At 50.1% G+C, this 20746-nt stretch overlaps 1 protein-coding gene across 1 annotated transcript in view; it reads left to right on the top strand.

Moving 5' to 3' along the window:
* Window positions 1-20746, top strand: part of drosha (drosha ribonuclease III) — a 67537-nt gene that overhangs the window by 13936 nt on the left and 32855 nt on the right. Inside the window, exons 18-23 of the mRNA XM_064333752.1 lie at window positions 3166-3304; window positions 3712-3772; window positions 4267-4326; window positions 7429-7528; window positions 9385-9487; window positions 16070-16140. Of these exons, the coding sequence (XP_064189822.1) occupies window positions 3166-3304; window positions 3712-3772; window positions 4267-4326; window positions 7429-7528; window positions 9385-9487; window positions 16070-16140 (534 nt within the window). The remainder of the gene's footprint in view (window positions 1-3165; window positions 3305-3711; window positions 3773-4266; window positions 4327-7428; window positions 7529-9384; window positions 9488-16069; window positions 16141-20746) is intronic.

Raw genomic sequence — 20746 nt, 5'->3', positions numbered from 1 at the left:
AGAGCTCTCCCTGCACAGGGGTGCCATATTCCCTGTCTGTCTGTCTGCCTGTCTTTCTGTCTGCCCGCATCACCGTAAAACAGGAGCAGAACCTGCTCACACCTCCTGCTGCAGGGACAGGAGCTCTCGCGCTGGAAAAGATGAATCCTTTCCATCCGTTTTTTATTTTATTTTAAAGATTTTGTGCCTGGTGCAGATGACCAAGGAACCTTGATTTCTCCCCCCCCCCCCCAGCCAGGCATTGGCTGGAGCGCAGACACCCCAGAGGGCTTTAATAATTCATCTGTACAATTTCACTCTGCTCAATTTCATATTTCCACGGCGGGCGAGAACTCGGGCGTCCGGGGGTAAGGGGATGGGAGGGGGTGGGGGGGGGAGGGGGGGGGGTCGAATCGTTTCCAGCACCTCGCCTCTCTTGACGGCTCGATTTTGGAAATGGAAACGTCGGGCCCGCTTGATTTGGCTGCACACCTCGCGTCCCTTCCGCTTGGTGCAGACCAGTTGCAACGTGGCGGGAACCGAAATCGCCCCTGAATGAACTTATTTTTGTTTTACCTAGTGGCTGGTTTCCTGTTAGCGGTGTGCTAGCGTGTAGTGCTAGCTGTAGTAAGACCAGGAATGGCTCAAACTGCTGTGCATCGGGACTGTTTTACCTGTCTGTTCAAAGCGGATGGAGGCAGTGAGGCCAAGGCCCAGTAGCAGCCATGACAGAAGCACTCTTGCTGAACCTGGGATAGCTCAGGGCCCCAGCTGCTGACCAGGTGTCAGAGTCCAGGCCTGTAGGGCTGCGGTGTGTGCAGGTTTAACTCCAGTCTGGGAGGACCACGGTGTGTGCAGGTTTAACTCCAGTCCTGTAGGGCTGCAGTGTCTGCAGGTTTAACTCCAGTTCTGGAAGGCTGCAGTGTATGCAGGTTTGACTCCAGTCCTGGAGGGCTGCAGTGTCTGCAGGTTTGACTCCAGTCCTGGAGGGCCGCAGTGTCTGCAGGTTTAACTCCAGTTCTGGAAGGCTGCAGTGTATGCAGGTTTGACTCCAGTCCTGGAGGGCTGCAGTGTCTGCAAGTTTGACTCCAGTCCTGGAGGGGCCGCAGTTTCTACAGGTTTAACTCCAGTCCTGGAGGGCTGCAGTGTCTGCAGGTTTGACTCCAGTCCTGGAGGGCCGTAGTGTCTGCAGGTTTAACTCCAGTGCTGGAGGGCCGCAGTGTCTGCGGGTTTAACTCCAGTCCTGGAGGGCCGCAGTGTCTGCAGGTTTAACTCCAGTCCTGGAGGGCCGCAGTGTCTGCAGGTTTAACTCCAGTCTGGGAGGACCACGGTGTGTGCAGGTTTAACTCCAGTCCTGGAGGGCCACAGTGTCTACAGGTTTAACTCCAGTCCTGGAGGGCCACAGTGTCTACAGGTTTAACTCCAGTCCTGGAGGACCGCAGTGACTGCAGGTTTGACTCCAGTCCTGTAGGGCCGCAGTGCCTGCAGGTTTAACTCCAGTCCTGAAGGGCCACATGTTCATACACCTTTTTTCTCAACACATTAATTGGCTAAAGGTTTGAAAGGAAACTACAAAAACCTAAAAAAAAATAATTTAAAAAAACAGAAAGAAAGCTGCAGATACTGTGCCCCTCCAGACTGGACACTTCAGCTGTACACAATTCACAGATGAGATCAAATCTGGAGGGTAGTTCTCAAAGCAGGATTACTGAGTCAGCTGGAGTAAAGCCCGGAACAGCTCTTTTTAGTTCAGTCCCTGTTCTAGATTTGGGAGGGTTCTGGGTTTTACTCAGTGCATTTAAATTCAGATAACCGTAATCCTGTTCCTAAAATGCCCCCCTGATCTGTTTGCATATTACATCCAATCTCTGCTTTGTTTCGGATCTGTATAAAACCATATAAACGCACTGTATGAAAATGCCTGTAATGTGTATTAGTATTAATATCACGTATATCCATGTCATAAACTTTTGTACAGCCCTATTAATGAAACTGGTTTTTTTTAATGTTTTATTTTTGAATTTTATTTTATTTTTTGTTTTAAATGGTTTCTCTATCCTCGCATCTAAAAATACTAAAAATTAAATAAGTGGATTGTTTCTGATCGTATTTGAAAGCCAACCCTGACTAAAATAGAGCTTTGACGCCCACAGAATTTATTCTTGTCCACATTTCTGTGTTTTTTTCCCCCTCTGGTAGGAAAACGACCTTTAAAAAGTCACTTTTTTTTTCTTCGCGCTTTTGCTGCGTTGTTTTGCAGAAGTGCTTTTGGTCAGTGTTTTTCAGAGCCAGCGCACAATAATTCTACGATTTATTATTTACTGTTCAGTGGCATTCACTGATGTTAGCATTCATGTCCGGTTACCCTATAAACGCGTTTCTTTAAACCTCGTTCTCACGCGGATCGTCCTCAAGCGCTTGAGAATTGGATTCCGCAGAGCTGTTCAGAGAAGAAAAGGTCGATACTTTACCTCGTTATTATTGTTTAACAAGCTTTTTCTCATTGGGGCTGTGCGGTGGATTTGACGATGTCGGGTGGGGGGGAGGGAGGGAGGCGAGCGTTTGGAAATTGAACGGGAGGAAAGTGTTGTTTGTGTGAGCACCTGCCCTCGCTTTCATTTTGCTGCTGCCCGTGATGCGTTATTGACGGGCTGTCTGTTCGTTTCCGCTCTGAGAGACAGGCAGGAGAGAGCCACACTGGCACGTGTGTGTGTGTGTGTGTGTGTGTGTGTGTGTGTGTGTGTGTGTGTGTGTGTGTGTGTGTGTGTGTGTGTGTGTGTGTGTGTGTGTGTGTGTGTGTGTGTGTGTGTGTGTGTGTGTGTGTGTGTGTGTGTGTGTGTGTGCTGTGTGTGTGTGTGTGTGTGTGTTCGTTTGTGTGTGTGTATGTGCATGCGTGTGTGTGTACATGTATAACCAATACAGTTCTTTTATGGTAGATTCCTATGAAAACTTTGGGCTTTTCAGTGGCTTTTCGTGTTAAGACATCGTTTTAAGAAACAAATAACTAAAAAGTAGCTTCAGTGGATATGGACTGTGTAGGCATTATTATATAATTTTGTATATTTGAATTTCCGCTTATATTCATGTCTTATTTGAAAAGATGCATTGAAGTCATGGCAACGATTGTCTTCCTCCTCCTCCTCCCCCCCATCCAACCCCCCCCCTGCCCCCGTGACTCACCTGCAGCTGGCCATGACCCACCCCAGCCACCACCTGAACTTCGGCATGAACCCGGACCACGCCCGAAACTCGCTGTCCAACTGCGGCATCCGCCAGCCCAAGTATGGGGACCGCAAGGTGCATCACATGTACATGAGGAAGAAAGGTGAGGGGGTGCGGGCGGGGCGCGGGGGGTGGGGCCGCGGGCGGGGGGCGGGGGCTGGAGCCGGAGGACGCTTACGGAAATTAAATACACAGCAGTAGGCTCTACATGTGTGGGCTTCTTACTAAATACTGAAATGTAATACGTTTCACAACGGTGTCTTTAAAGCTCACCACAGGAGCGATGCTTGATAAAGTTTTTTTGTTGACATTGTTATTGTTGGGTTCAGCTTATGTAGAGATTGTCTTCTGTTTTCTGGCTGTTGTGTTGCTGGGTTTTTTCTGTTTTTTGAAGTGGATTCCGTGTCCAGGCGTGCTGCTGTAACTTTCAGGAATGTTGCTAATGAGATGTCCTGGGTTTTGCCGTTAAGTGACGTTAAATTTCTGTTTTTCTCGTGTTTCATTGTTCAGGAATCAACACCTTGATAAACATCATGTCTCGCCTGGGTCAGGACGATCCGTCCCCTTCTAGGTACGAGCCACCAAACACCGGACCTCACCGGCCGCCAGTACTGGATGTAATCGCGCAGTATTTCTGCTGTTCTCATTGGTGGAGCTCTTGATTGCGAGGCTCTCTCTCGCCCGGATTTGCCTGGATTTTGTTTTTATAAACAGGCTTTTATGAAAGTGAAAATTGAGTGAAAATAAAAGGCGGCAATTTTTAATGAAGTGGTTGAGATTTTGAGCTGAAAGGATGTGGAGTGGTGGATGTCTGAGCAAAATGAAACCCTTTATTGCGTTCTGAGAGAGGGGGGTGGATTTAGTAAAGGGGGGATGTTTAAATGAGGGACAAAGAGTCTCATTAAAAGGGAATATGGCAGTTTAAGCATGGGATGAACTATCTGATTAGGGTGGATTAAGTTACGGTTTTGAGCACGGGTCTAATGAAAAGACTGCAGCAGGTGCTCATGGGTGTTCTTTTTATTTATTTATTTATTTTTAACTGCTCCTCTCTGACCCCGCCAGGATCAACCACAACGAGCGTCTTGAGTTCCTCGGTGATGCTGTGGTGGAGTTCCTCACCAGGTAGGGCTGTCCGCCTCCCGTCTGACGCCTCGCTTGTGTGAAAGACTACGCCTCCCACAGGCCTCAGTGTCTGATCCAGGGCCTCTGTGTCTGATCCAGGGCCTCTGTGTCTGATCCAGGGCCTCTGTGTCTGATCCAGGGCCTCTGTGTCTGATCCAGGGCCTCTGTGTGTTTTCTAGGGCCTCTGTGTCTGATTCAGGGGCTCTGTGTGTTTTCTAGGGCCTCTGTGTCTGATTCAGGGGCTCTGTGTGTTTTCTAGGGCCTCTGTGTCTGATTCAGGGGCTCTGTGTGTTTTCTAGGGCCTCTGTGTCTGATTCAGGGCCTCTGTGTGTTTTATAGCGCCTCTGTGTCTTTTCTCTGTCTGCTCCAGGGCTGCTGGTTTGTTAGCAGTCTGATTTTTATTTAGCTTTTTTTGTCATTCTCTGTGCGTTTCACATAAATGTGTGAGAATGAAGTGTCATCCCTCACTGCGCTATTGACTCGTGGGGGGGCGGGGTTAGGGCTAGGGAGTGGGCGTGGCTTCTCGGGAGGCTATTTGCATGTGGCTCTTATTACTTTCCGACAGCCCCGCGGTGCGACTCCGCTTTAATCATCGGGAAGTGGGGAGGAAAAACTGCGTGTGAAAGCATCACTCTTCTGATGAAGCGTCGTCTGATATTATAATTTAGGGAAGGATCTCTGAATACTTTTCTGGCCATTTTCGCAGCTGATTCCCCTCCATTATAACGCCCCCTGCTCCGCCGACCCCCCCCACCCTCCCACCACCACCCAGACCCAGCGCACCCTGCTGGGTAATTACACAGGAGCTAATAGATATGTTGGCATACACATTTCAGGATTCATAATTATGCAAATGAAGCGGCGGTGGATGCACTCAGCCGTTGGCTGTCAGCTGAGCCCCGCCCCCCGCGCGCTTCTGGGGAAGGGGAAGATGGCGGAGCGGCTATTTTTAGCGGTGGCAGACCGGCGGGGGCGCGAGCGGCACCGCGTGGCGCAGGCGGCGGGTCCACAGCGGGCACACAGCGGGTACACAGCGGGCACACAGCGGGACGTAAAGCCTGAATTATGCATGGGCACACGGGCCAGCGAGCGCACCCGCAGAGGCACGTTATCCTTCATCACCGGGAGTGTGTGTGTGTGTGTGTGTGTGTGAGTGTGTGTGCATGGGTGGGTGTGAGAGTGTGAGAGTGTGAGAGTGTGAGAGTGTGAGAGTGAGTGGGGTGGTGAGTGGTGAGAGTGTGTGAGGATGGGTGAGGAGTGAGTGAGGTGAGTGAGTGAGTGAGTGGAGTGAGTGAGTGAGTGAGTGAGTGAGTGAGTGAGTGAGTGAGTGAGTGAGTGAGGTAGTAGGAAGCAGCTTACCTTTTGACGTGTCATATGGCTATTAGGGTTTATTTTATTTAATGACAGTAAGTGCTAATAATATAAGCTGTACTATGGTGACCTGTTCAAGCAGGAAGAGTTGAAGTGCTTCCGGGAAGAAGTTGTACTCAAAGTGTGAGGTGGTGTGTGTTGCAGTTGCTTGTGGTGTATTTGGGAAGGCAGTTGCTCATCTGGTATTGTGATCAATGTGTCTTTATTTTGTGTTTTGAGTCAGCAGCGAAACAGTAGTTTGTGGTGCAGTGTGTGGAGGGGGGTGGTGTGGCGGAGGAACAAGTGTAGGTTATGCGCGCTCTGTGGGAGAAGCGCTTTATCTGCTTGGGATGAGAGTGTGAGAGGGTGAGAGGTGTTGGGGGTACGGTGTGTTAGAGATACATGTGTCATGCGGTGTGGATACAGGGGTTACCTAGGAAGCCAGCTCTCCTTTTTTGACGTGTCATATGGCCCTTACCTTAGCGCGTTTCATTTTTTTATTTAATACCAGTAATGCTAATAATAATAAGCTGTACTTATGGATGACCTTTCAAAGCAGGAACAAGCAGTTGCAAGTGCTTCACAGCGGAAGAAAAAGTACACTGTACTCAAAAGTGTGGGGAGAAGGGGTGCTGCTGTATGCAGCTTGTCTTTGGTGTATTTTAGGGAGAACAGGCCGCTCTGCTCATCCTGGCTCATTGTTCCGCCTCCTCAATGCGTCTCTTTATTTTTGTGTTTTCCGCCACGCTTCCAGCCCACGGCCGCAAACAAAGCAAAAAACTCTTATTTTGTGCGTCAGGTGCGCTCGCCCATGCCGAGGCGGGGCGGGGCTGTGGGCGGAGGAACAGAGTGATAAAAGGCACTTATTAAGCGCGCGCTTCCTGTCGGGGGGGGGGGGGGGGGGAGCGCTTATTAAATCTGCCCTCCCTGGGGATGCCAACGCCGCACGCTCTCCTGTCGGGGGCCGTACGGGCGCGCGTACGGGCGACGGCTGTCCGCCATTTAACGCCACATTAATGTGTCCCATCAGCCGGTGGGAAAACCAATCATCTGCAGCGGAGACGACGCCTACAGGTTTACCCAGCCACTGCTGGGCCTGGCCTGGCCTGCGCTTCACTGTCTGCTCTCGTTGCTGATCTGACCGCTGATCACTCCACCGATATTGTTGCTGATCTGACTGCTGATCTTGTTGCTTATCTGACTGCTGATCTCTCCACTGATCTGACTGCTGATCTCTCCACTGATCTTGTTGCTGATCTCACTTATCCCTGATAGAGCAAAGGGGCACTGGGCACAGCATGATTGCGGCTGTGCTTTGAGAAAGCGATGTGAATCTTAAACAGCAGAAACACAAGCTTTAGCTGGGAATGTGATGGCTGTGTGTGTGTGTGTGTGTGCGTGCGTGCGCGCGCATGCGACAGAGAGATTTATATAAGTTTGTATATTTTAGTGTGTGTACTTTTATTTTTATAGTCATTCTCTGTCTTTGTTCCAGAGCTGAACTTCACACATCCAATTCTGTTTAAAAGCCTTGTTAGTTTGTTTTAAATGTGTCATCAGGGACTTAGAAAACCAAGGATATAGATACTTCTGAAATCTAAATTTCTCCATCTGTTCCATAAAGCCCGTTCCTTTGTGTTCTGCGATGATTCAGGACAGGGTACACCGCTCGGGTGTGCTGTGTTTAAGGCGCTGTGTTTTAGTGTGTGGCGCTTGGCGTGTGACTCCTGTGGTCTCTGTGTTCTCCCGCAGTGTTCACCTGTACTACCTGTTCCCCAGCCTGGAGGAGGGAGGGCTGGCCACCTACAGGACCGCCATCGTCCAGAACCAGCACCTGGCCATGCTCGCCAAGGTGGGCACGCGGCACGCGACGCGCCAGGCCACACACTGCGCGCGCCAGGCTCAGCGCTCCAACGGATGTGAATTATAGATTTCAGTGCATTCTGGGAAAGGGCAGATCTTTTTTCTCCCCTCTCTCTCCGCTGCTTAATTCTGTCTTTATGCGTTTTGTATAGACTGAGTACTGCAGTTTAATTACTGATGAGCTGTTGAATGAACACTTGTACCAAGCTAGGCGTTCCCACTCAGCCTCCGGACCAGAGTGTACGTGCAGACCTTTGAACACGCTCACGGCTCTCGCGCTCTCCTTTCTCATTCTCTCTGCCTCTTTCTTCCTCTCTCTCTCTCCTTCTTTTTCTCTCTCTTTCTCTGTCTCCCTCTCTTCTCTCACCCCCTCTCCCTCCCTATCTTTGTCTCTCTCCCCCTTTATCCTGTTCTGTCTTTTCTCTCTCTTTCTTTCTTTTGCTTCTTTTGTCTTTCTCTCCCTCTCTCTCTCTCTCTCCCTCTCTCCCTCTCTCCTCTCTCTTCTCTCCCTCCCTCTCTCTCTCTCCTCTCCCTCTCCCTCTCTCTCTCCCCCTCTCTCCCCCTCTCTCCCCTCTCTCTCTCTCTCCTCTCAGCGTATACGCTGTGCTGTTGAACGGGCTGCACCAGATCTCTAGTCTGGGGCTGATACAATAATCATTTCTCGACGTTGGAAAAGCAATTAAAACTTTAATCTCTCGTGTGGTCTCCCAGCGGAATTCCCGCCTTTTCGTGTGTCCGGGCCGTCTCATTGGCCGAGTTTTAATTTGGCTGCCACAGGTAGGAGGAGAACGATACAGCGAGCCCGGCCGCCGGGCTGTTCTTCCCGCTCCTCCTCCAGCTCGCCCCCCGTTTTTACAGAAGAACACTTGTAATTATCTCTCGAAAAATACCCCGAGAACGTGTCTGTGTAATCCCACTCCGCTTGGCCTTTCCCGCTCACAAGTCAAATCAATTCTCTCAGTTGTGTTGACTTTTCCCTCCCCCCTCTCTCGTTTTAACATGTTATTTAATTTATTTTTAGATCGCTCGAGCATCTGGGGATTATTAGTATATATTTTTCAACCTTTATTTAACCAGGAAAACCTCATCGAGATCTCTTTTTTTTAAGAGTGTCCTGGCCAAATCCCACTGGGTCCCACAAAAGACGTGTTGGTGCTTTCCGGGGATATGGAACACCACTCAGAAATGATTAGCTGGAAGCGGAGCAGCGCCGAGAAATGATTGGCTGGCAGCGAGGCAGCGCTGGCGCATCATTGGCTGTCAGACGGAATCAGGGGGACGTGATTGGCCGTGAACTCCCGTAGCCACCTGAAGGTCACCGCTGATGTTTTTTTGGTGCCCCTCCGGTGGAATAAACTCGCTCGCTTCGTCTGATGCGTTTCTCTCCTACCCATCAGCCCCCTCAGCCCCCTACCCACAATGCCTCTGGAGGCAGCTTAGCGAGGCGCATCTGGAGAAGGGATGGGAACATCTGTCAGTCAGGGAGAGCGAGCCGGTGCTCATCAGTTTACCGCTGCTGTAATGTGGTTTAGATGGCCGCTCGCGCGCACTCTAAATATAATCACAACCCGCCATTACTGTAATTGCTGTGATTGCTGTTGCTCGGCCTGCCCAAATGTTTAGATTTTTCACGATCCCCCCCCCCCTTTTGTCTCCGAGAGACCGGCTCCACTCCGTTTTTTTTTCTCCATTTGCATTTTTTAAAGAGTGATTATTCAGCGGACGTCGGGGCCGCCCGGTGTCTGTGTTCACAGTGCGCGGCGCTCGTATTGGTTACTCCAGAGGTGATGGGCGGGGTGGTGAAAAATAACGTTTTGTCTGTGGTTTTTTTTGTTTGTTTGGCAGAAGCTGGAGCTGGACCGGTTCATGCTGTACGCTCACGGCCCGGACCTCTGCAGGGAGTCGGACCTGCGCCACGCCATGGCCAACTGCTTCGAGGCCCTGATTGGTGAGGCCCGCGCGGCTAACGCTAACCGGCTCCGCCTTCGCATTTCATCACATTGCACCGCTAGCGTTTAGCATACGCTCCTATCTGTTTATATATATATTTATACAACTGGACATAGACTGGAGCGGTGTGGCCTTCTGTGGATCCTCCCCTTTCAAAACCAAACCAGGTTGTGGCCAGGTCTCCATTCCTGCAGAAGGGGAGGGGCTTACAATTGCCCTGCCCCAAATGAAGGAAACAGGCGGGTCGTTAGCCAGTAGCGTGCTGGGGCCTAGTGTTCCTATAGAAAAGCTAAGCCCCCCCCCCCGGGTTTGGATGGAGTGGGGGTGGACAACTCGTTACCGGATCATTACCGCCTCCGCGTCGCGGCGTTCCCACGGCGACAGCCGCGTCGTTACCGGGCCCGAGCGCGCTCAGTGCGCTGTCAGGCTCGTCTTCAGCGCGGTCCTCGCTTGTAATGCGTTTAGCAAATAACCGGACGAACCCGCAAGCAGCCCGCAGAGACCGGTCCGGCTCACTGCCTCCCTGGAGGCTCCGGAGGCACGTGCTCCTATTCGAGTGCCTCTCAGCGCTCCTCTTAATAGTCTCGTCTTGTTTACAAAAAAAAAAAATTATATTTATTTTATGACATTTTGTCATCTTAATTGTGCTGGAAGTGCTATTACACGGGCGTGCTCTTTTAGATGACCGCACGCTCTCTCTCTTTCTCTTTCTTCCCTTCCTGTTTCTTTCTCTCTCCTCTTTTTCCGTCTCTCAAGTTCAAAATTTTAAGTTTGCTTTATTGGCCTGACAAAAGTGATTCTGCACTGCCGAGGCACATCAGCGGTAATGGACAGCGTGCCGACGCAATTTAGCATTTCCCGTTTTGATGTGACTCCGTCGTTCTGAAAGATTGACAGTTGCAGCTGTGGTGCAGTGCTGTGATGCTGTGACAGATGCGTCTCTTTGTAAAGAGAATGGAGGCTGTCGCACAAACATTGAGGTTTACGTACAGCAATTCCTGTCTGAAGAATGCTCTTGGAGGACTGCGGTACTCTTTGACCTTAAACCTTCAAGCTAACAAATGTCATTTTTTTCTTTTTTTTTTTTTTTTAAAGTAAGCAGTGTTTTTTTTTTTTTCTCGTTAATTTCTGCGTGTATCGTAACAGCCTGCGAGCGAAGATTGACTGTCAAACTACGAGACAAATTAATAACGCTCCGGATTTTCACGTGTGGGAAATTTGACGCGTTTTTGACGATTTCTGACACGCGATTTCTCACTTCTGTCTGAAACACATGCACGTATGCCCTTTGAGTTCTTTGAAATGATACTTTGTGCCCATATTGCTTTGATATGCACAGCTGTGTAGAGAGAGGGGGAAAAAAAGAAGTATATTCGGATGGAAAAGGGTCTTTTTTTCCTTCTTTTTCTGTGTTAAGTGTCCAACAGATGCACAAACATTCACGCTCATGCTCACACACACACGCACACGCACACACACACACACAGACACACACACACACCCTTCCCGTTCTACTTATCGAGTTGAGCAGCCGAAACTCCGCACGGTCGCCCTCACGTTGCCGCCGGGCCCCGGTAATCCCCCAGCATGCATTTCTGCGGGCGGTTTTTAAAAAGGAGAGGGGAGACCACGGCGACGGGCGGTGTTCCGCCGCTGCTTTGTGCTCCTGATTCCTGCGCTGCGTTCATCTGCGGATTGAGCTCCTGGGTAGCAGATGGCGGGCTTTGTGTGCCATCCTAAGCTTCCCCTGTTAAAGAGGGCGGGGGCGGGATTATCTCTGATTCGCTGAGTATCACGTCTTCACAATGCGCCCCAGCCCCTGCTCTTTTATTAATTGCTATAAAAGACGGCGGGCGACTTTTCTGCTTTCTCTCTGTCTCTTTCTCTCCCTCCCTCCCTCCCTTTCTCTCTCTCTCACTCACTCATTCTCTCTCAGTGAGATGCTTGATGTCAGAATTGAAACGCTCGCCTTTTCTCTGTCTCTTTTTTCTCTCCCTTCGCCGCTGCGTACGGGCCGGTGTTCGGAGAGAACGTGTTTCAGCGCGAGTGTTTTCTGAGCAACTCCCTTTTAAATGATTAATGCCGCCATCATGTGAGGTTGGAGAGCGAAGATATAAATCGAGGGGCGTGGGAAGGCGCTCAAAATGGGGGGGGGGGTTGCGCCACTGAAAGGCTCGGGGGGGGTGATACGCGTGTGCCAGAGAATAACTGGCGATCGCGCTGAAAGGCGATGAAGGAGACGAGTGGATCCGAGCCTCTTTGAGAGCGCGCGGATGAAAAGCGTCTGAGCGTAGCGTCTGAGCGTAGCGTCTGAGCGTAGCGTCTGAGCGTAGCGTCTCAGTGTAGCGTCTGAGCGTAGCGTCTGAGCGTAGCATCTGAGCGTAGCGTCTGAGCGCAGCGTCTCAGCGTAGTGGATGAGCAGCGTCTCAGTGTAGCGTCTCAGTGTAGCGTCTGAGCGCAGCGTCTCAGCGTAGTGGATGAGCGCAGCGTCTCAGCGTAGTGGATGAGCAGCGTCTCAGTGTAGCGTCTCAGTGTAGCGTCTGAGCGCAGCGTCTCAGCGTAGTGGATGAGCAGCGTCTCAGTGTAGCGTCTCAGTGTAGCGTCTGAGCGCAGCGTCTCAGCGTAGTGGATGAGCAGCGTCTCAGTGTAGCGTCTCAGTGTAGCGTCTGAGCGCAGCGTCACAGCGTAGTGGATGAGCAGCGTCTCAGTGTAGCGTCTCAGTGTAGCGTCTGAGCGTAGTGTCTCCAGCTCCGCGGCGCGGCGCCTGTGCTCAGCGCTCAGCCCTTCCCCGCTTGGCACCGCGATCGAGGTGAAGTGCCGTTTTGATTGGAGTGCCCGCCCCGTGCACCGCCATGCGTCAAGTGCCCGCCAGCTGGCGCCCGATCAGTCCCCACCCCGGCCGGAGCCAACTGCCAACCGGCGTCGTGTCGCCCTGACAAAACACTGTGCGGTGCCCTGTGCGCGAGCCGTAGCATCGAGCTGCCTTTTCCTCCGGGCCGGTGTGAGGGCGCTTCTGTGCTGTAGTTGGGATCATTTCTGTGCTGTAGTTGGGTTGTTTTGTTCTCTCCGGGTTGGTATGATGTCGTTTCTGTGCTGTAGTTGGGTTGTTTTGTTCTCTCCGGGTTGGTATGATGTCGTTTCTGTGCTGTAGTTAGGTTGTGAGGTCATTTCTGTGCTGTAGTTGGGTTTTTTTTTTCCTCTGGGTCATTGTGAGGTCATTTCTGGGCTGTAGTTGGGTTGTTTTTTCCTCCAGGTCCTTGTGAGGTTATTTATGTGCTGTAGTTGGGATGTGAGGTCATTTGTGTCCTGTAGTTGGGTTGTTCCTTTTCTCTCCGGGTCGTGGTGAGGTCATTTCTGTGCTGTAGGCTCTGCCTGGTTTGTTTCGGGTGGAGCGCGCGCGTACGAGCGAGCTCACGCAGAGCCCGGTGCCTGCGCACTAACGAGGCGCGCGCTAACTAGGCGGGCGGGCGCTCTGTGGACGCAGAAATGCGCTTCCGCGCAGACGATGGGCGCGTGTTGTGCGGTTGATCTCGTAGCTCGAGGGCGTCCCGACGGCGGACGGCGTTCCGGTCAAGCGGCTCTCCGCGGTTTTAACCGGGCGTCTGTAACTCGTTTTGTCTGCCCTGCTTTTTGATGGACGCAGAAGGTTCGGGTCGGGTTGAGAGCGGGAAGGCTGTTTTTAATTATGTATCGAACAGCGGGAGCGTCCCCTGCCACCGCAGACGGACGGGAAGCATCAGTAAATATGTTTAATAAGCACACCGCAAAAACAGAGTTTATAGGGGTGTTACGGTGAAGCTTTAATGGATTACAGTCAAAGCGCTTTGAGTTTTGAGATGTGTGAACACTTTGCCCCCCCCTTTTATTATTCATAAAAGAATAAATAAATTAAATTAAATTGAAGATTAAATATGCAATGAAGCACAGCTCTGTTAAACTATGTCCCTCTGATATGCACCGGAATACAAATATGGACAAATACGGAGATTCATTAATGTAGTACTTTCTCTAGTCCTTAAATCACCTCTTCTGCTCCAGAGGCCTGGTAGATTATTGTGAACTGAGGTAATGAGAATGGGGCTGGTGGGGGTGATGGAATTGGTCAGTATTTGTTACTGTTCATACAGAAATACAACTGAAGATTTAAAAAAAAAAAAGTATTTATTTCTATGGAGTGTGTTAAGTACAGAGAGCAGAACCAGGAGCTTAAAGGCTTTGACCTCGAGGTTGAAACCGGAAAAGAAATGAGACCATATTTGTACTCGCATAGCCTTGACCTCGAAGTGAACTTTTAAATCACCCGTCAGCCAATCGAAGTGCAGAAACCCGCGGGGACTGCGGTTGTACCGACTGTGCGTTCCTCGGGGAGAACATCTGCTGCCGTGGAGATGACACTTGTGTTTGACGGGGACGGGTGACACAGTGCTTGGTCTCTCGCTGTGGAGGTGGTGTGTGTGCGCAGTGCAACACTACCGCATATGGTCCGGATCTCTGAGATATTCTGCTGTAATGCCAAGATTACCACGCACAGCCTTGGTTGCCCTGTGTGTGTGTGTGTGTGTGTGTGCGCATCTGTGTGTGTGTCTGTGTCTGTTTGTCTGTGTAAGTGTGTGTGTCTGTCTGTCTGTGTAAGCATGTGTTGTGTGTGTTTGTGTGTGTGTGTTGTTGCAGAAAACACCACTGATCTTGTGCGTTTGCCTGGTCTTGTAGACTGTTCTATAGTATATTCATGCTTGTTGCTTCATTTCAAATCTGAGATGCGTATATGTAAAATTAAATACTGTAACATAATTTGGTAATTTACGGGCATAATATTAAAATGAACAAACACAGATTCAGTTTCATTTCAGGAAAACATGAATAAAATGCATTGTCTGTAAATAAAAGCTTTTTCCTGTCTGGGTTGCATTATAGTCCCGATATAGTGTGCTTTCTGGTGTTTCAGAGCTGAATGAAAGTCTGCCTTTTTCTGTTGTTTTATTTTTAGTTTATTGTTAGTTCCCTGCTGTTTGTGACTAAGTGGTGCCAGAAATCCACACTGTTTCTCGAAATATTAGCAGGCTTGCAGAGGCTGATAATACCAAAGCCTACAGGCCACATGGATTGGCTGCAAAATTCAGTATGTCATCCAAATATATATCAAAGAAAGGGAAAAAAAAAAAATAGATCCAAGCCACCACTGACGCATGAAAATACATAGCCACCGTGGAGGTATCACATTTTAATGTGGAATTATGAATAAACCATTTTGAATTTGATGCGATTTGACACTTTTTTTTTTTTTTTCACAGGCCATGATATTTGTAACTGTGCCACATTTAGGTTTTTAATAATCTAATGATATATGCAGCCACACACTGATGAGTAAAACGGGACACGGTTTCCTCATCGGTCTTATTATTAGACATATTTTGGCTGCTTTTTTTATACTCGCCAGCGGTGGCAGCAGTGAGCTGGTTCCGTAGATTTCTCCGGAAGCTGGAACAGTAGAGTGAGTGTGAAGGCGGTGCTTGCGCACAGGAGCTGACAGGTGGATTTAGTCCTAACAGGCTGTGGTTGGAGGTCAGGTGCCACTGGCCTGACAGGGAAATCTGATGACTTTTTTTTTTTTCTTTCTTTCTTCGTGCGTGTGCGCGCTCTTTTCTCGTTAAATAACGGTCTCGTTTCTGGGACCTGCGGGTCACAGCTCGTCTCCTGGGATTGCTTTCGCGGCCTCATCGACGGGCGTTTTTTATTTTTTTTGGCTCTTGTCGTTCGCCTCTCCCAAATCAAGTGTGGTTGGGGGCGGCCGCTCTTAAAGTTGACGCGACGTTAGTTGATGTGCGGCCGTTGTTCTATCTCTAAAAACATAAATATTTACGCTTTTACAGCTGTACAGCGAAGGGAGAAATACATTGAAGCTAAATGGCCTTTTTTTGGGGCGGACCGTTTGACAGGTAATTTAAATGACGGGGATAGGTAAATGGCAGCTACTTTTTGGCCGATGCCATCTCTGTGTTTTTTTTTTTGTCTCTTTCTTTATTTTGTATGCAGGAATATGTGACTGAACTGAGGCAGTGTTAGCCTCTCCTGTCTTCAGCACTTAAACGCGTCAGGCATGATACCGGTTATGGAACCTTCCGGTGAAATATTCCGGAATGCAGACAACCTCAAGAGTGGGAGTCACCCTAATGACAGCTATTCTCCTGTCTCTCTCTATCTCCGTCTGTCTCTCTCTCTCTTTTTGCACATGTGCACATGCACACAGATTATTCATATCTGGTTATGTTGTGAGAATAATTGACAGTTTTTGTTAAAAAGATGACCATAATTCTGTCTCTGTCTGTTTCTTTTTCTTTCTCCCCTCTACCCTCCTTCACTACATCACTTTCTCTTTCTTTATCTCTTTTCCTTCTGGCCCCCACCTCTATCTCTATAAATCTCCCCCCCTTCTCTCTCTCTATCTCTCTCTCTCCCTTTGTCCTGCCCTCCCTCACCTCTCTTCCTTTTCTTTCACCATCCCCTCACACTCTCCCCCCCATCTCCCCCCTCTCTCTCTCTATCACACACTTTTTCTCTCTCTCTCTCTCTCTCTTTCCAGGTGCTGTGTATTTGGAAGGTGGGCTGGAAGAAGCTAAGCAGCTTTTTGGGAGGCTGCTCTTCAACGGCGAGGTAATTTGCGTGAACCACAGTTTAAGCGATACATTTTGAACTTTGCACCTTGTCCACAAAGGGAAGATGAATTATAGATGGACTTCATCATAACCAGGGGAATATTTTGCTTAAGATGCTCCAGATCAGGACAAATTGATTTATTTTAGTTCAAAAGATGAGAGGAACGGAAAAAGACCCTTGTTGTAAGTGTGGAATTGAAGTAATTGTGGCGCTATCCTTTCAAACGCTCCAACGAAACCTTGGGTCGTGTTCCATGCGTGGAGCGCGTCAGTGCGCTCTCTGCCCGTCATGTGACGTTCTCTGCGTCTGGCCGGGGCTGAAGTTTCTGCGGGAGGCCGCAGACGCAGAGGTGTGTGGCGGTAACTCTGGGAAGCCGTCCTCTTCCCTGCGAGAGCTCCCCATTAGCAGATGCCCTTGGATCTGCTTCAGCTGCTAACGAGGCTCTGGATTCATGTTCCGCTCTGGGGTTACTGAATATAATGCTCGGTAATAAACACTCCCCCCAGAAAGGATTTGGGTAGGAAGAATAAAACTGCTTTGTGTGGAGGAGTAAATTAGTGTAATAAGAGGTGTGTGTGTGTGTGTGTGTGTGTGTGTGTGTGAGTGAGCCAGTAAAACTGATAAAAGGGTTTTAAGTGTATAGATATATCCCCTGCCCTATGAAATAATGGAGGGAGTTTCTGGCTAATCCCACTACAGCAAGATTTACGTGAGGCTGTGACACTTTACTTTACAGTGTAGTTATACATGCTAAATAAAGTATTAATAAGTATGTTTATTTATATGCTGTTAGTGCTGTAAACACATTCTTTATTGTTAGTCAAGTTCAAACACCAAATTTAGCATTATAAGCAAGAAAATGGCTGCTGACAGGAAATGGGTCTTCAGCTCTTTCTGTGCAAGCAGCCGCTGCCCCCCCCCCCCCTTCCAGTTCTGTCTCTGAGTGTGAACTGTGGTCTGGGGGGGTTGTGCTGAAGTCCCGAACGGCTTGATCCAGAACTGATGGCTACAACCAAAAAGTTAAAAAAAGGGGGTGTGATGTCACTTAACAGAGGAGGGCCTGGAGGCGGAGACATCTGCAGAGTTGTGATGTCACTCCACAGTGTAGGGCCAGGATGCGGAGACATCTGCAGAGCTGTGATGTCACTCAAAAGAGTAGGGCCAGGAGGCGGAGACATCTGCAGAGCTGTGATGTCACTCAACAGAGTCGAACTAGGGGGCAGAGACATCTGCAGAGGTGTGCTGTCACTCAAGAGTAGGGCCAGGAGGCGGAGACATCTGCAGAGGTGTGCTGTCACTCAAGAGTAGGGCCAGGAGGCGGAGACATCTGCAGAGGTGTGCTGTCACTCAAGAGTAGGGCCAGGAGGCGGAGACATCTGCAGAGCTGTGATGTCACTCAACAGAGTCGAACTAGGGGGCAGAGACATCTGCAGAGGTGTGCTGTCACTCAACAGAGTAGGACCAGGAGGCGGAGACATCTGCAGAGGTGTGCTGTCACTCAAGAGTAGGGCCAGGAGGCGGAGACATCTGCAGAGGTGTGCTGTCACTCAAGAGTAGGGCCAGGAGGTGGAGACAGTTGGAGGGAGTGTTTTAAACGGTTGCCGTGGGATGGAGATTGATGGGCAGGGACGCCGCCCCCGGCTGCTGCGCGTGATGTACGCCTGTGTCTGGCCCTCTGACAGCGCCCATGCCTTACCCGGGGATCATGGGTAATTAGGGCGTTCAGGGTGCTGGGCTTGAGAGAGAGAGAGAGAGAGAGAGAGAGAGAGAGAGAGAGAGAGAGAGAGAGAGAGAGAGAGGGAGAGAGGATGAGAGAGAGAGAGAGAGAGAGAGAGTGGGAGAGAGGTGGAGAGAGGGAGAGAGAGAGAGAGAGAGAGGGGGGAGGAGCTTGAAGAGGGGGGAGAGGAGCGAGGCGGAGAGGTGGGCCGCTGGGCGAGCGTCTGACATGGCCGGGCGCGGGCGTGCGTGTGGGGTGCAGCTGGCCGTGCTGTATAGGTTCGTTTGTCTGTGTTGTGTGTGTGTGGTGGAAGTGTGAGTATGGGTGTTGTGAGTTGTGTGTGTGTGTGTGATGAGTAGTATTGGTGTGTTGTGTGTGTAGTTGTGTCTGTGTTGTGTGTGTTGTTGTGTGTGTGTATGTATTGGTGTGGTTTGTGTGTATCTGTGTCTGTGTTGTGTGTGTGTGTGTATGTATTGGTGTGGTTTGTGTGTATCTGTGTCTGTGTGTTGTGTGTGTGTGTGTATGTATTGGTGTGGTTTGTGTGTATCTGTGTCTGTGTGTTGTGTGTTCTCTGGCTGGTTCTCGCCGTGGCAGATGAGGGTTTAATGAGTATCAGGCTGCTCCTGGCTGCTCCCGGCTGCTCACAGAGGCAGGCCCGGAGTCACACCTCACAGGCTCTGTGAGCTGAGGGACCGAGTTCTGCGCGTCTCCTCTAATTGGCCTCCGCTGTGATGTAATTAGCGTTAGCGTCGCCTGGCGCGTTTCCGGCGCGCCCGTACCTGGTTCGGCGCCTCCGCTTCGGCACGTACGCGACCCCGAGGGGCGTGTCGGCCAAAATTCGGGATGCTTTTCACGCTGCTTTAAAACCGGTCCTGGGCCTGGTTTGCGGGACTTTTTCAGTTTTGGGGGTCCCGGTGCGGGACTGACTGATTTTTTTCACGTGATGCCCGTCAGTGGAACGGGGCGTCGGCCAGTGCGAGACGCTTCCCCCTCTTCATCCCTGCCACAGCTTTATTGACAGTGCTTTGTGCTCACTGTCCAAAAAGGGGCCGTATAAATAAAGTTATCATTAAAAGGAAAGCCATCTTCGCCGTTTCAGTGTCGTTCTCGGGGTCACTGCGTAAGACGATGGATTTTAGCGTGCGTTTCGCTCCGGAGTTCAAAGGTCGCCGCGCTTTACGGCGTCCTCTGGGCTCAGAGATCCCGTTATTGCGTTCGATCCGGCGTCGTTGCCGCGTTTCTGTCGAGGATTCATCGCCGTTCTGTCCTTTTATCTGAGGGCCGGGGTTTCCAAAGGGCAGATGTCTGCAGGAATTAGATTTGCATACAGAAACTCGGCCTCCGTTCTGCGCCATCGGTGGGTTTGCGCTGAGCCACGCGCTAACGCCGGCGACTTTAATGATGTTTCCAGCGGTATCTGTCCCACGCCGTACACGCCAATACCCGCTAAATATTTATAAATCTGCAGCCAAAAAACCGTCTCAGGCAGCTAAGGAAGAAAAATAAATAAATAAATAAATAAATTGAGCGAATAAAAAGTGGCGGAGGGCTACTTTTTTTGAGCAGTGTCTTGCAGAGTTATTTAAATAATGTTGTAATTGGCTTGACATTCAGACTGTTCCTCTGGGGGGAGGGGCCTCGGCTGCATTCTGGAGCTCATTTGCATGTCGCACGCGGTCCTTCATCTTCACCGTCCCGTAAGTCTGGGGTTTCTGTGCAAATGGAGTCATCTTCATTTTTAAAAAAAGGTAGTTTTAGGCCTGGCTTTACAACCCCTAACCTTGTCTCGGGGGGGGAAAAAAAAAAAAAAAAGTGAAATTTTAAGTAAAACTGAATAATGAGAAGTAAAAATAGGTAATGAGCCAAAGGAACAGTGAAATGAGCACTATCGTCCGGTGCGCAGGTGAAACGTCTCGCGATGATGATGTCACAGAAGTGAGAGCGCAGCTCCCAGTGCAGATTAGTGTGCTCGGGACACAGTGCAGCTCTCGAATACCACCGAGCCATAGGCTAATGAAGATGTTATTACCTCCCTACGGGCCCCCCTCTAAATGCGAAGTTGGTTGTCATGACGACGGGACAGGCCTTCCAGCCAGCAGCCTTGTAGCCCACGTGGCCCCTCCCCCCTCCCGACCAGCCCGGCGACAGCACCGTCTTCAGCCCTGGCGTGTGTTTTGTCCCTTCTCCCTGGACCTCCCGTCGCTTCCTCATTTCCTGGCGAGCCAGCAGAGTGTGCTAAGATCACACCGTCCGCGTTTAGCGGAGTCTCTCTCTCTCTCTCTCTCTCTCTCTCTCTCTCTCTCTCTCTCTCTCTCTCTCTCTCTCTCTCTCTCTCTCTCTCTCTCTCTCTCTCTCTCTCTCTCTCTCTCTCTCTCTCTCTCTCTCTCTCTCTCTCTCTCTCTCTCTCTCTCTCTCTTTCTGGTGCATGCTGGGAGTTTTCGTGAGTGAGAGCGTGTGTTTGGCGGGAGTGAGTGTTGCTTGTTTAAAAGCTTTTTACGGCTTTTCTCTTTATTCCAATTTGCGTGTTTTTCACTGTATGATATAGCTAGTTTTTGTAGTTAGTGCTGTTAGTTTGTGTTGGTAGGTGTCGGGTTTTGGTGCGGATGGCGTCCCAAGAGACGCCGTCCGTCTCCCTCCGACATGGAGTACGAATTTTGGCCGATCCAGGTGTCACGGTGGAGGAGGTTCTTCTCGCGGTGGGTGATCTAGTTGGGCATGACAACTTGTCATACGCCTCCAGAATGAATAAAGCAGTGGTTGTATTTTTAAAAGAGGTACGGTTTGTTTCACAATTAATCGAAAACGGTTATTTTTATTAATGATTTGTTTGTGCCTGTTTCCCGCTGGCTATGCCGTCAACCAGGATAACGATATCGGGTGTCCCCC

The sequence above is a fragment of the Anguilla rostrata genome, chromosome 4 (assembly GCF_018555375.3).
Source record: "Anguilla rostrata isolate EN2019 chromosome 4, ASM1855537v3, whole genome shotgun sequence".
Classification (NCBI taxonomy): Eukaryota; Metazoa; Chordata; class Actinopteri; order Anguilliformes; family Anguillidae; genus Anguilla; species Anguilla rostrata.
Note: the sequence above shows the minus strand (reverse complement) of the source record. Positions and strands in the feature narration are given on the sequence as shown.